The 13,082-nt window shown below is 46.8% G+C and overlaps 2 protein-coding genes across 2 annotated transcripts; one reads left to right on the plus strand and one right to left on the minus strand.

Moving 5' to 3' along the window:
* Window positions 1-3,140: 3,140 nt before the first annotated feature.
* LOC123181678 (transcription factor MYBS2) lies at window positions 3,141-5,133 on the plus strand. Its single transcript, XM_044593997.1, has 5 exons — window positions 3,141-3,624; window positions 4,022-4,251; window positions 4,351-4,428; window positions 4,523-4,576; window positions 4,680-5,133. The coding sequence occupies exons 1-5, from the start codon at window positions 3,363-3,365 to the stop codon at window positions 4,857-4,859; spliced, it is 804 nt and encodes a 267-aa protein (XP_044449932.1). The 5' UTR covers window positions 3,141-3,362; the 3' UTR covers window positions 4,860-5,133.
* A 2,539-nt stretch (window positions 5,134-7,672) lies between these two features.
* On the minus strand, window positions 7,673-12,572 carry LOC123181677 (phosphatidylglycerophosphate phosphatase PTPMT1). The gene is made up of 6 exons (XM_044593996.1): window positions 11,993-12,572; window positions 11,363-11,485; window positions 10,560-10,653; window positions 9,771-9,853; window positions 9,592-9,681; window positions 7,673-8,319 (listed from the first exon to the last, which is right to left on the minus strand). The coding sequence occupies exons 1-6, from the start codon at window positions 12,305-12,307 to the stop codon at window positions 7,900-7,902; spliced, it is 1,125 nt and encodes a 374-aa protein (XP_044449931.1). The 5' UTR covers window positions 12,308-12,572; the 3' UTR covers window positions 7,673-7,899.
* Window positions 12,573-13,082: the final 510 nt, after the last annotated feature.

The following is a 13,082-nucleotide window of genomic DNA, read 5'->3' on the forward strand; positions in this document are numbered from 1 at the left end:
GGCAGCTTAACTTGGGCTCCAAGTAAAGCCGACTCAACCAACTCTGGAAGAGATTTTCTCTCATTGTCTTTGCTTGAAGAACATAGGATTTTGGGTTGAGCATCACGTCAGTTTTCTAACTTTGTTTACCTTGACCCCACTTAACAGTTCGGTGGTTCCTACGACTCAGGAAAGAAGAAAATGAAACTATGAAAGAAAATATGTCTTTGCGCTCCATTGACTTCAAGTGACTGTCTTCACGTGTCATTATCTTCAACACAAATGTCTTCGCGAACCACCATTGTGAATGTTGTGTATTCATTCAATATTTTGATGATGTGTATGTTGTGATTCCCTTAGTGGTGTTATCTGAATGTCGACTATATGATACTTCACCATCTTTGGGACTAAGGGGATGCATTGTGGAGTAGTTATTAGTTGATGGGTTGCTAGAGTGACAGAAGGTTAAACCCTAGTTTATGCGCTATTCCGTAAGGGGCTGATTTAGATCCATATGTTTAATGCTATGGTTAGATTTTATCTTAATTCTTCTTTCGTAGTTGCGGATGCTTGCGAGAGGGGTTAATCATCAGTGGGAGGCTTGTTCAAGTAAGAACAGCACCCAGGCACCGGTCCACCCATATATCAAATTATCAAAGTAGCGAACGTGAATCAAACAAACATGATGAAAGTGACTAGATGAAGTCCTCGTGTGTCCTCGAGAACGTTTTACTTATTATGAGAGACCGTTCCAGCCTGTCCTTTGATACAGAAAGGATTGGGCTACCTTGCTGCACTTTCGTTGCCGTTACTATTACTTGCTCGTTACAAATTATCTTGCTATCAAACTATCTGTTACCGACAATTTCAGTACCTGCAAAAAATACCTTGTTGAAAACCGCTTGTCATTTCCTTCTGCTCCTTGTTGGCTTCGACACTCTTACTTATCGAAAGGACTAAGAATGATCCCCTATTGTTGTGGGTCATCACATAGACTTCCAAATATCAACTGGGTATGAATCCATGGCACATTTAGCATAAGTTGAGTATGGGAGGAAAAACATAGTAAGTCCATTGGGGCATTTTATCTTGCGCCCCACAAGTTTCATCAGGTCTCCAACATTGTCTTCGGAGCCCAATGCTTTTCGGCTGGAGACCCGATCCTGAAAGAGAATTTAATTCTTCTTAACCACCCACATTTGAAGGGGTGGCTTAGAAGCAATAAGTCTAAGTGCAACATTTGAGAATTTTGGCTTCGAAGCCCTAGCAAATAGTTTCGCGGACGGTGAATAGTACTCAAATGGATAAGCAGAAAAGTTCTTCGATTTGTGAACATAGTGGTTCAAAGAATTATGCTCATATTCATGAGCCTGATGGTAGTTTCCCTGCAAAACATTGGCGTTAGGGTGACCATATGAGGTCTTCTTCCTGTATGAAGACTCTGGGCCATATGAAGCCTTTGGTCTGGGTTTGTATTCTTCCCAGGTGGTGTCATGATGACATTTAGGGGAAGCTTTTCAAGAAGACTTTTAGGAACCCAGATCTTCTTCATAGGGGACCCATTCCTGCAGTTAGTTCCAATAAACCTGGCAAACACTTCACCATTCTAATTTTTTATGAGGGCGACGGCGTGGATGGGGAAGCAAGGGTGGAGGACGGCGACGTCTCAGACGCGGGAAATGGAGGACGGACGCGGGGGGGGGGTGGCAATCAATTTGATGGACTTGGTCAATTTGGTGAAATTTGGGGTGGGTTGTTCTATCTGGTCCGACGTGGTGAAACGTGTCCTTGCTTGTTCAGACTTCCCCATATCTGCCCCATATATGAGCTGGATATGAGGGGTGTCGGTCAGTCCGAACAAATAGGGTCGGTTCAAGGGGGCGGCTAGGTCGCGATCCAGTGACCAATCACTAACCGTGCCTTCCGCCTCGACGTACCGGGGGCATTTGCAGAGCCCAGCTAAGATGCTCTTAGATACTGATATATATCCAACGTTTGAAAATGTGGCTAGAAAACATGAAATACAATCGCATATCATGTACTGGTGACTAGAGTCATGAAACCTCAAAATGGTGAAGTTGTCACATGCATCTCGCTATCAAAGGAAACATCATCTCCCACTAGGAGATCTTCTGATTTAACGAGGCATCATATATATCAAGCCTGGGGTTTGGATATAATCAATCACCCCTAAATAAACCAACCAATGGCTTGTTCTCATAAAACTTGTGGTTTTGCATAGCTACAACATTATAGGTCATGGCCTTTCAATGTATTTGCTAGCACGCAATCGCCTAGGCTTGTGCTAAGTTTAAGGTGATATTTGCAGACATATGATTTACTTTAGGATCCATACATTTATTTCTCGTGAGAGCAGCACACAAACTCTTATGTGGTTCGGTGGTGACGAAAGAGGACTTGAAGGTGGTGGCTAAGCCGCGGAGGTTAGGGACAAATACGTAGGTTGGGCAGCAGTCTCCGAGATGAGGTAGGAGAATATACCCTAATTTTTGTTACTGGAGTTATGGTTTGCGATGGGGGTACATGTGGAGGTGGCAAGAGGGTGATGCCGTGGGGCGGGGCGGGTATGAGGAGGCCAACGGTAGCAGTGTTGATGGTGATGTCAGCTAATAGGCGGGAAAATAAGAAGTGATGATGCTTTTTGGATACAGTGAATAAACGGGGAATGAGAATGATAGTGGTGTTCTATAGTGCAGTAAGGCATGGCGGCAGCGGGCGTAGCAAGGGGATGGTCCACCGTGCAATTTCTTCATAGCCTATGTATCGCATAAAGTAATACTCCCTTCGTTCCTAATTATAAGTTGTTTTAGAGATTTCAATAAAGACTACATACGGATGCATATAGACATATTTTAGAGTGTGATTCACTCATTTTGTTCTGTATGTACTTCGCATTTTGGAATCTCTAAACAGACTTATATTTATGAACGAAGGGAGTAATTTTTGAAAAATTAATATTGAAACGAAGGCAGAAGATTAAGGAGCGAAGCATTTATGCTTGTGCTAAAAGTATGGAAATTTTTGGAATTAAAAGCCTACTCCAGAAAGTAAGTCGTGGAGAAAAAAAAATACACATACAGCAAGGAAAAAACAAAAACAAGGACGCGCTTATAAATGGAGAAGGAGGGGAGACGGTAGCAGGTGCCTGTAAGTAGGCAGTGAGGACAAAGCCACCCACCCACCAAGAGTCAGTCTCTCCCGGTCCCGGCTCTCCCTCCCTCCCTCCCCTCGTGCGGTAGCCTCCAAATCATCCAACGTCCAATCCACTTCCAACAAGATACCGCCACCATCCTCCGCCTGATCCGACCTCTCTTCCATCAGCGACAGCGACCTCGCAACCCCCGGCTCCATCGGGCGAGGGAATGGAGGAGGAGGGCGCGAGGAAGGCGGTGCTCTTCAGGCTGTTCGGCGTCGAGGTCCGCGGCGCGGAGGAGGATGATGACGCGGAGCCCATGGAGCTCAAGAAGAGCACCAGCATGCCCAACCTCGCCTGCGCCTCCATCGTCCCGATTCTCCTGCCCGGCGAGGCCAGCAACGACAAGGGCTACGCCTCCGACGACGGCGAGCTGGCGTCCACGCCGCAGCTCAAGCGCCGCCGCCGCAAGGCCCAGGAGCGCAAGAAAGGTAACACGATTGACCTCCATCTGGATCACGCACGGTTTCTTGATTTCTTCTACCCTCCTGTCTTGCACAACCCGTAGAGAGCTCTACTGTTCCATTCATTCATGTGGTTTACAGATTCCTGCAATTATTGAGGTGTTTTTGGGCATAATCATCTGATCGCTTAATTAACTAATACTGATTTGCGAGTGGAAATTTTGTCCTGGGTCAAAGAAATCAAGAAACTGAGTTGAAACCATCATGACCTTTATGTATCATCAAAGTGTAGTATTAGTAGTAGTTGATGGATCTTACTATCCCAGCTGAATAACAATTTGATTAGTCGCTCCGTGTTGCTTCCTAGTAGAAGTCCTAGTACGATGAATCATGCCGCAAGTGGTTGATTGAGATTCTGTTTCAGGGATTCCATGGACCGAGGAGGAGCACAGGAAGTTCCTGGAGGGTCTGAAGCAGCTGGGCAAGGGGGACTGGAGAGGCATCTCCAAGAACTTCGTCACCACCAGGACGGCCACGCAGGTGGCCAGCCACGCCCAGAAGTACTTCCTCCGGCAGACCAACCCCGGCAAGAAGAAGCGCCGGGCCAGCCTCTTCGACGTCGGCATCCCCGCCGGCCACAGCTACGACGATCAGGTGCTCGGATCCAGCCCAGTTCGCGCCAAGCACTCCAAACATCCATCGGATCGTGCAGCAGCTAATATATGCACTCTACTGAATTTAATTTGGTTTCAGCTGCCAAGTACTCAGAGTGTTGGAACCAAGCTTGCTCCTGCTGAGAAGATACTCCACACCGACCGCGGCGACGTGCCGGTAAATTCCACAGAATTCCCGTTTCATCTTGTTTCCTGCTAGATCGAGTTTCCGTTTTGTCTGAACACTGACTGAATCTTGAACCTCGCCTCAGCTACCAAGTTATCCTGGAGGCATCAGGGGCAACAGCAACAACATCCAGATGCAGGTAAAGCCATTTAGCACCTTTAGTTACATCTGACAACATCTTCTGATGTAGTAACCACAGTGTGAGCAAAGCTTTACACCAACCGGGTCCTTTCTTCTGGCAGGTTGAAGAACTAACTGACCATGTGAAGAAGAGATCAAAGTTCCCCACCGGGACGTCGCTGGCCGCCATGGCTGCCTCCGGGCTGGAGCTGGCAATGTCTTCATCTGCCAGCAGCATCCTGGAGCTCAGCATCGCGCCTCCTCGCTGCTACGGCGCGGTCGACGCCATCAAGGTGCTGTGATCGATCCCCGGCTGCCAGGCCTGGCCGAAGGGATTGATCTGATCTGCACCACCACCAGCTTAGCTTCATGTGGCATCCCTGTTCTTGTTGCCGTGCTAACTTCGTTGTCCGTCGATCGTCCTAGTAGCTTTTTCAGCTAGTGTATGGAGTAAAATACATAAGAATTGCTTGCTTTGGTACAAGTTGGTGAAGGGAAACCAGAGAGGATATGTAGTAGGTTTGTCTGTAATGTATGGTTACCAAGTTAATTAATGTTATCAGTGCTTGCATCGCATGGAGATATCACCGAGATATTGGCATTGGCGTTGGAAGGGCCCCCATGGCATCGCGCTCATGAATTGAATCACGCAAGAAGTGGGGTTGGTTTCTTGTTGCCATCTGAGGAGGCAGCGATGACAGGAGAGGACGGCTTCTTTCTCTGCCCGTGTGGCTCTGAGCTTCCAATGGCTTCAATAATTGGGCTCTGCCTGCACTTTGCTCTCCATGTCCACTCACTCATCGGTCCATGGCACGGCAACATCAGTCGGGCGTGCTACGGGCATGCGATATCCTCCTGTCTCCTGGCAGTTGTGATGCTAGCAAAGGGAAGTGGACAGAAGCAACTAGCGAAACCGTGCCAAACTCAGATTTTTCCTTTGCTGTCGGATCATGTTGGCTGCACGAGCCGTGCATAACCGACATGTGCGCGGCGTGATTTCATCATCTCCTCGAGATAATCACGATCGCAAAACCTCGTCCGTTCATTCGAAAAGAAAGCCTTCCACCCGGTTGACAGCTAAAGGAAACTGAGATGCCTACCCAGTCCCCATTCGGTGACGGACGAATTCCGCACGGAACAGCTCGATCCTCATAGGAATCGACAAAGATTTTACGGCACTCGCACGCAAACCGGTTTGGTACGCGTATGTGATATCACATCATGTGCATGCTCATAGTCCACATCTACAGCAGCGCCGGGGGGAAAGGATAGAAGGATGGGTGTGATGGAATCGCGGATAGGATGTGTGGATATCTCGATAGGGCGACCAGTGGCCCGAATTATTGACCTCCTTTTGCCAAGACGCACGCACGCACGCACTCGTGGCTCCCAACTGAGCGAGCGCTGCTGCTGCTGTTGCTGTTGCCTGGCCTTTTCGCGGTCGCGGCCCACCAGCGGTTGCCGGTGGGAGGTCGACGACAGGCGCGCAGCAAAAGGAGAGGAGGATAGGTAAACTAATGGCGGCAAGGATCATGAGATAGCGCCGCTTTCTCGGGATTGGGGTGATATCATCTTTTGACAAGTAGAAAATGATAATGTCGAGTGTTGTTTCTTTCAACAGCGAGAGAAAAAGATAACGTGGAGTCTCTTTCTCCCCTGGCGGCCTAGCGCAGCGTCGTTCCTTTGGAGAAAAAGAAATAACTTTTTCTTTGGATGAATAGGGAGGAAGGAACACATCATTTGTATCTTGAGATCCAAGTCAACCCGGGGTATGCCCATCCGCAACATGTTCTGGCCCCGCTTTGTTTTATATTTGTCTATGACACTAAAAGGATGACAATCTAAGACAATCTTTTCGGAATGGAAGTAAGAGCATAGTTAATAGTACAATCAGCTGGCTATATGATGTTGTCATGTCATCTATAGTCAAATTTATAGCCGGCAAGTATAATAGTTAGATGTAAATAAATGTTTCTTCATTGAACCTTCTCTCTCATCTTCTTTCTCTTCCAACTAATAAATATATAATATTTAAAGTCTTACCGTTCGTCTACGCCATCTTATTGTACTTGCTCTAATACTATCTAGCTAGCTATAAAATTTTAGCTTAGTCTTCTTTCGAACATAAGTTGGGCGAGTATTAGCATGATTGAACTCTAGCGGACAATTCGCATGAAAAAAAATATCAACCATTGGAATCAAACTTTTTTTTTGTCATGAACCATCCAAAACATTAGAGCACCTTCGACAAGATATTCGTTTTGCCTTATTACTAAGAGCGGATGGTTTTCCAAAAATGGCTTAGGGTAGAAGAGAGAATTTCTTTGGCACCACAAAGTGATTGCTTTTCCAAATGCCCTAAAACTAGTGCCCTAAAAATTCAGCTCGGTTGCTTTCATACGGATCGGTTGCCTGGGCCAAACATGGTCGCCAAGCCACAGGGGAGGGGAGGGGGGCTGGGGAGCCACGGCAAACGGAGTTGTAACACAACAATGGTAAAGTCGATCAAATGGAGGTCTCCCGGCCGCTAATCGACCTCGGTGGCCGACGGTCTCAACCATTTCGACTGGCGAATGAGCAGGGAAATGGTCAGAATCGGCAATAGCTCAGCAGAAGGGGTAGGAAGTTGCAGCAGACATGCAGGTGGGAAGTTTCAACTGGGAGGTCGGGCGGCTGCCTTTTCATTCTTGCAGCAACAACTTCCAATGCTGCAGACATGCAACACTTGTAGCAAAAATTTAGGGCAACTACAAATTCTTTTGGGCACCAAACACATACAGGGCATCTGCTGGAGCTGCTACAAAATGCCCTAAATGACAGTGCTTTTTTTATGGCACTGCTGTTTTGGGGCATCTAGGAACAACACAAAAACAGATGCCGCCAATCTATTGCTTCTGGAGCGACTCACTCCTTCAATGCCTTGAGCAAAACACACACAGTGCACGCAAGCACATGTGATCAATGCATTGTTCAAGTTCAGTTTGCCGCGGACCCAAAAACTTCAGACTGGAAATGTAACCGGGCTTACCAAATATTTGACCCCTTTACTGCTTGAAGTGCAGGCAAGAAGTAGCAAGCAGGGAGAATACTCTCAAGAAATATTGCTAACACAGAGTGGGCAAGAAAATAGTACATATATACATATTCAGCAAGTAAGGTTAGCAATTTGAGACGATATCCATTTACCTTTGTACACGTACCAGTCAACTTATTACAGCACATATATACAGACCCGAGAAACTGAACCCCTTGGTTGCTGCAGACTGGAGTCGGGGCTTCACATTGCATGCCCTCTTCATATGTACGGGTGCAAGACAAAAAGACACCGAGGAACTCCGCGATTCACGGATTAACCACGACACCTTGAAGTAGACAGTGGTGGCCGTTTGCAGGCTGCTCCGCCTCCAGCGAGCAGCTCTCACTACCGATGCTCTCAGTGAGTGCCTCCGTGTCCTTGTGGGCGCGGCACTGTAACCACAGGTATGAAAACCCTGCAAATGCTGCCTGGCTGGCAAACTGAACACGGTATACTAAGCTTATTTCCCACAAACCACTTCCCACGTTAACTGCCAAGGCATCCGCATTATACCCTTCAAGGTCTGATTCTGAGACCATCACAAATGTCTTCTCATCAAAAGTGATGAGGTTCCGAGTAGCAAGCAACACTGGAGATGGAGATGGAACCTTTTTAACGATTGGGCTGTCGATGCAACTGGAGCCCTGAATTTTCTTCACTCTAAGCTGGTAGAATTCCTGGACAGCCTGCAAGAACATGAGATACAACCACGTTAATCGCGGTTTAGAGTAAAAACCATAGTTAAAAAAGGCACGCCTAGGCTCTAGGCGTTGGCAAAACGCATTGCGCATAATTACGCTTAATCTGTGCATAACTGCGCATAAGCATGCGCTTTGGTCAGTAAAGAGCTGGGCGGTGGCAAAACGCACAATTAACGCCTAGCGCTTTTTTGAACTATGGTAAAAACTCGCCATAAAAGAACACACGATGCAATCTTTAACTTAATCCATCGGTAACTTGTTTATCTTAGTGCATCAATACACCATCAAGGGTAGAAAACATGATGTGAAATTATCCGGATAACAGATTCGTATGAGGATTTTGGTCGGATTTGTTTATTTGGTATCTCATGCAGGGCCTGTGCATTTTCCCTTGTAAAAATGTACTCCCTCCGTCCCATAATGTATGACGTTTTTTAACACTAGTGTAGTGTCAAAAAACGTCTTACATTATGGGACGGAGGGAGTACTTCTCATATGTATACTACACACCAATGTTTAAATTATAGGCCATTTTAATCAGCACATCGGACAGTTAATCCTGCCTCGGCCACCTGCCGATACGAAAACCACATATCCACCGAATTAACTGGGTGGACGATTTATCGGTCTGATAAGTGTCAGACCGAATTATTTGCTGAGCCAAATAATTGCCTGGGCTATTTTGGCCCACATTTAGCTTGTTCCATCCCTTGTCCCACAGCCGCCCATGCAATACGTTAGCCGCTCATGAAGGAGCAGACACCGCCCCCACCCTTAGCAGCCGCCGACACCATCGCCTCCCCAAGCAGCCCCCACCGTCACTGTTCTGTTGCTGCTGCTGTGCTGCTCTCCTATGAAGTATGTACTGATGTGGTGCATTTAATCTACAGCTTCTACTGCAGCAAGTGCTCCAGCCTAGGATATATTAGATATGGCCCTAGTTAACATATCGATAAATGGGTTACTGATAAATTCGGTTAATAGGCTGGTAAGCTGATTAATCCCTACTCGGTAACCGACCAATATGCTACCAGTTACGATATCCTACACACAGTGGTGTCCCCCTCCCTTTCATTTCCATTTGAAAATTCATCATCTATGGCAAAGAATGGAACAGATGAAAGTATCCTGCGCCCGCTGATCCATATATTGCAATTAAGGTAAACTTCCATTGGTCCAGCTATAATGCTTACGAATCCATTAAAATACTTCTATTGTGTGCTTTGAGAACATAAAAGAGTTTTTGCAACAACATACTTTCCATTGTGCGGAAGCCAATAACACCCTTGGCCTGCATGACCGAACATGTTCAAAAGCTCCAGCAGGTGTCATTTGTTTGTATTGCACCTACAAGAAAAGAGTTAAAGAGTCATCACCTTAAACTTATTCTGATTATGAGCCAGTCAACATTTAGTAGGATCAATAGTCTGATATACCAAGTAGCAAAGAACAACGGTGGTGCTACGTCCCCGTCCAGCTTTGCAGTGAACATAAGTCAGCTTACCACATGAAGCATTTCCTTCAAAAAATAAAAATAAACATGAATAAACCCATGCACCAAGTCACCATCATTAAGATGAAGATAACATCAAACAGAATAGATATTATGAAATGGAGGAAGTGACATTGATGTTCTCAAAAAACTCAATTCAAGTCAATAAATCAAGAAAAAGAAAACAGGAGGATGAGATAGGACACCACAACAGAAACCACTGAATTGTTACAACAAGAATGGAGTACCAAAACGGACGTATGTATCACCAAACAGGTGGCAACCCAGCACAACTTTTTACTGAAAATAATCAAATTCTGAGCTTTTCTGGACTTCATATCAAGTCACATATTTGGCCTCTCAGGTCGGGACATTCAAGGGCAGGAATTTCCAAGCCCAAAACCCAGGTCTACAACAGGTCTTGTATCTAGTAGGATCCTCTGGGGTACGCAAATCCACGCGCCAACTATTCTCGTATCTAATAGGATCTTCTGGAGTATGCAAATCCATGTACCGACTATTCTACAACTGGAACATAACAAATTGAAAAAGAACAAGGTGCAATTCTAAATACTAATACAAACAACCTATAGTGTACTTCAAACAACAAAGCAAAACCAAGCATAAGGTGTCACATCAGAAACTATGCAATCGGCTCACACAAGGACAATCTCAATCGAATAATACACTGGAACCTTCAAACACAAAGGACATATTTTGAGTACGTGCTTACTGTGGATGAAGTCAGCAGCCTTGCAAAGGTTGTCAAATGACGGCGCATAAAGGTAGTCTCTAGTTGGCAGCACCAGGTTTTCAATCCCATGAGCCTAAAATGAAGATCATTAACTCACATGGTATTGGCGGCTTCATACAAATACAATAAGAAAGGTAGTGATTGTGAAGAAGACCACTGCTATTTGATTGAACATTGTGTAACCCAACAAGAAACAAAAAAAAGCAAAATCAATCTTTCTTATACTTGAAGTTAACATGCATTTGTGTGAACTAATACAGATGTACTATGTTCACAATGTACAAAAACCATCCATCGAGATCATATCAGCTCTTCAATGCTAAATTAGCAACTTTGTTGCACCAACTCTCTACCATAACAGCGGCACTCCACCATTCGTGTATAGCAAAGGCAGCACTTCTAGTATCTCCTCAATGTGCCGCAAGAACCGGCATAGCACAATAACAATCTACCAAACAAGCCCCAAACCACTGATCCATCAGCGGCAAAAAGGTGTGTGAAGGATAGCTTAAAAACTCAATCTGATGGGTGGACACCCAGATGAGAAACAACAGTTCACTTGTTAACTGTAGGGCAGTCGTCACACTAAAGTCCTAGATACCGACACCACATCAACAGCGGATGCATGGTTTCACTTTTACAACCAGACCTTATCACCGGAGCACCAAACAGCTAAATACACTGTTGTTGTCCATACAAGAAATTCACAAATAAGGCTGAAATTAACAATACCTATCCAAGAACTTGAACAGTCAAATACTAGATGTTGGCAATGTAATTACCTCGTACAGTGACTTGGAAACAAGCCTCTCATATGATTCGTTTAGTGTGACCACACCACAAACTCCAAGCTTCTGCAGCCGCAAAACATCGCTCGGGAATGGAACAGCACCCAGCAGCACATGCTGATCCAACAAAAAATGTGAACAGTCAGAACAGAACAATCTATGATTCCAAACCAACTTAAAACAACTGCGCAGCAAAAGTAACAAAAATTACAATAAATCATGGCCACCAAAATTACAATAACAATCGAACGTATTTTTAAAACACCAAGTACAGAGCAGACGTCGCCTTAAGAGGCGAGTTTCAAGATTGACTAGGTCACAATTTGCACCTCCAGCGAGATATACAAGACATCAAACGTAGGGATTGATCCCCAGTGGACCAGGGATACAACCACGGTTCTTGATCGTAATCAAGACATAAGCACCACGTATCAATAGCTAAACGAACAGCTTAACTCACTCTGCACATGAGGGACCTAGACCCTGAACAGAACAAACGGCGACGATGGCAGACAATAGAAGCTACATTATAGACAGGAAAGCCCATAGCCGATACAAGATGAACGCAAAAGGGGGAACCCAATCAAAAACAACAGAGATCGAAAGAGATGGAAATTTCCCAACCTCGTCGACCTGATCCCACCAGTGGAAGTGAGACTCGCATTGGTTTCTCACGACGTTGTACACCAGCGTCGGGTAGAAGAGCATCCGAGCGCCGACGCCAACCGCCGCACGCTTCGCACCGAAAGCCGCCTGCGCGATCACCCTACCCGCACCCTCTCCCTTCTCCTCCCCCGCCGCGGCGACACCCCCCTCCTCGCCACGCAGCTTCAGCTCACTACCGTCGGCCCCGCCATCTTCCCGACGCAGCTGCAGCTCCCCCGCCCCTCCGCCCCCGCCTCCGCCATCGCAATCGCCGGGAAGCTCCTGGATTCGCATCTCCTCCGAACTCGATCCGCTCCGATCCGACGGGAAACCCTCGGACAAAATCGACTCAACAACAAAAAATTCCCCAACAGGAGGAACCTATCAAGGGGGAAAGTGAGCAACCCGGCGCGGATCGATCGGGCGTGGGGCGGTGGAATCGAATTGGGTTAGCGATCCCGCAACCTGAAGAAGAAATCCAACCCTCCCTCCCCCTTTTCCTAGTGCTCACGCCTCCTCTCCTCTCCTCTCCCCTCCCCACCTCCCGGAAACTCCAAACTGCCCAGGCCCGAGCGGGCAACCCGCACGCCCCTCTTATCGCCCGTGGCGCACGCCTCGCTCATCGACGTGTGGGCCCAGACTTACCTCCTTCGCGCGCTGACATGCGGGTCCGCGTGGGGGTTGCGTGGACGTAGCCGGGTGCACGTATCGATTTCGCGGGATTAACGGAGGAGGCGACGGCGTGGGGGGCTGGATTGGGTCGGAGAACGTGACGGGCGTGAGTATCGAGGAGGCTACGTGGCGGCTGGCGATATGTCGAGTTGGCTCGGGTCCCGGGGCGACTGGGCGCCACGTGGACAGGTCGAGCGGTGCTCCTTCGGTTTGGAGGGGATCGGATCAGGAGAGGCCTTGGCTGAGGCTGGGGGGGTTGAACCGTTGAGCCGATAATCTGGTAAAGCGGTCGGTTCTATACTTTGCATACAAGTCAATCGATTGCTTCGTTTTGTTTACTTAGTCCTACAAATGTTTTTTTTAACACTGTATAGATGCATACGCTCATACATACGCA

This window comes from Triticum aestivum, chromosome 1D, assembly GCF_018294505.1.
Source record: "Triticum aestivum cultivar Chinese Spring chromosome 1D, IWGSC CS RefSeq v2.1, whole genome shotgun sequence".
Classification (NCBI taxonomy): Eukaryota; Viridiplantae; Streptophyta; class Magnoliopsida; order Poales; family Poaceae; genus Triticum; species Triticum aestivum.

Excerpts from the sequence above, each read along its gene's own strand:
- LOC123181678 (XM_044593997.1), top strand. The coding sequence starts at position 3,363 with ATGGAGGAGGAGGGCGCGAGGAAGGCGGTGCTCTTCAGGCTGTTCGGC. Across the intron at positions 3,625-4,021 it reads GGCCCAGGAGCGCAAGAAAG|GGATTCCATGGACCGAGGAG; the intron begins GTAACACGATTG and ends ATTCTGTTTCAG. Across the intron at positions 4,577-4,679 it reads GCAACAACATCCAGATGCAG|GTTGAAGAACTAACTGACCA; the intron begins GTAAAGCCATTT and ends TTCTTCTGGCAG.
- LOC123181677 (XM_044593996.1), bottom strand. The coding sequence starts at position 12,307 with ATGCGAATCCAGGAGCTTCCCGGCGATTGCGATGGCGGAGGCGGGGGC. Across the intron at positions 11,486-11,992 it reads GGTGGGATCAGGTCGACGAG|CATGTGCTGCTGGGTGCTGT; the intron begins GTTGGGAAATTT and ends TTGTTGGATCAG. Across the intron at positions 10,654-11,362 it reads TTTCCAAGTCACTGTACGAG|GCTCATGGGATTGAAAACCT; the intron begins GTAATTACATTG and ends TCTTCATTTTAG.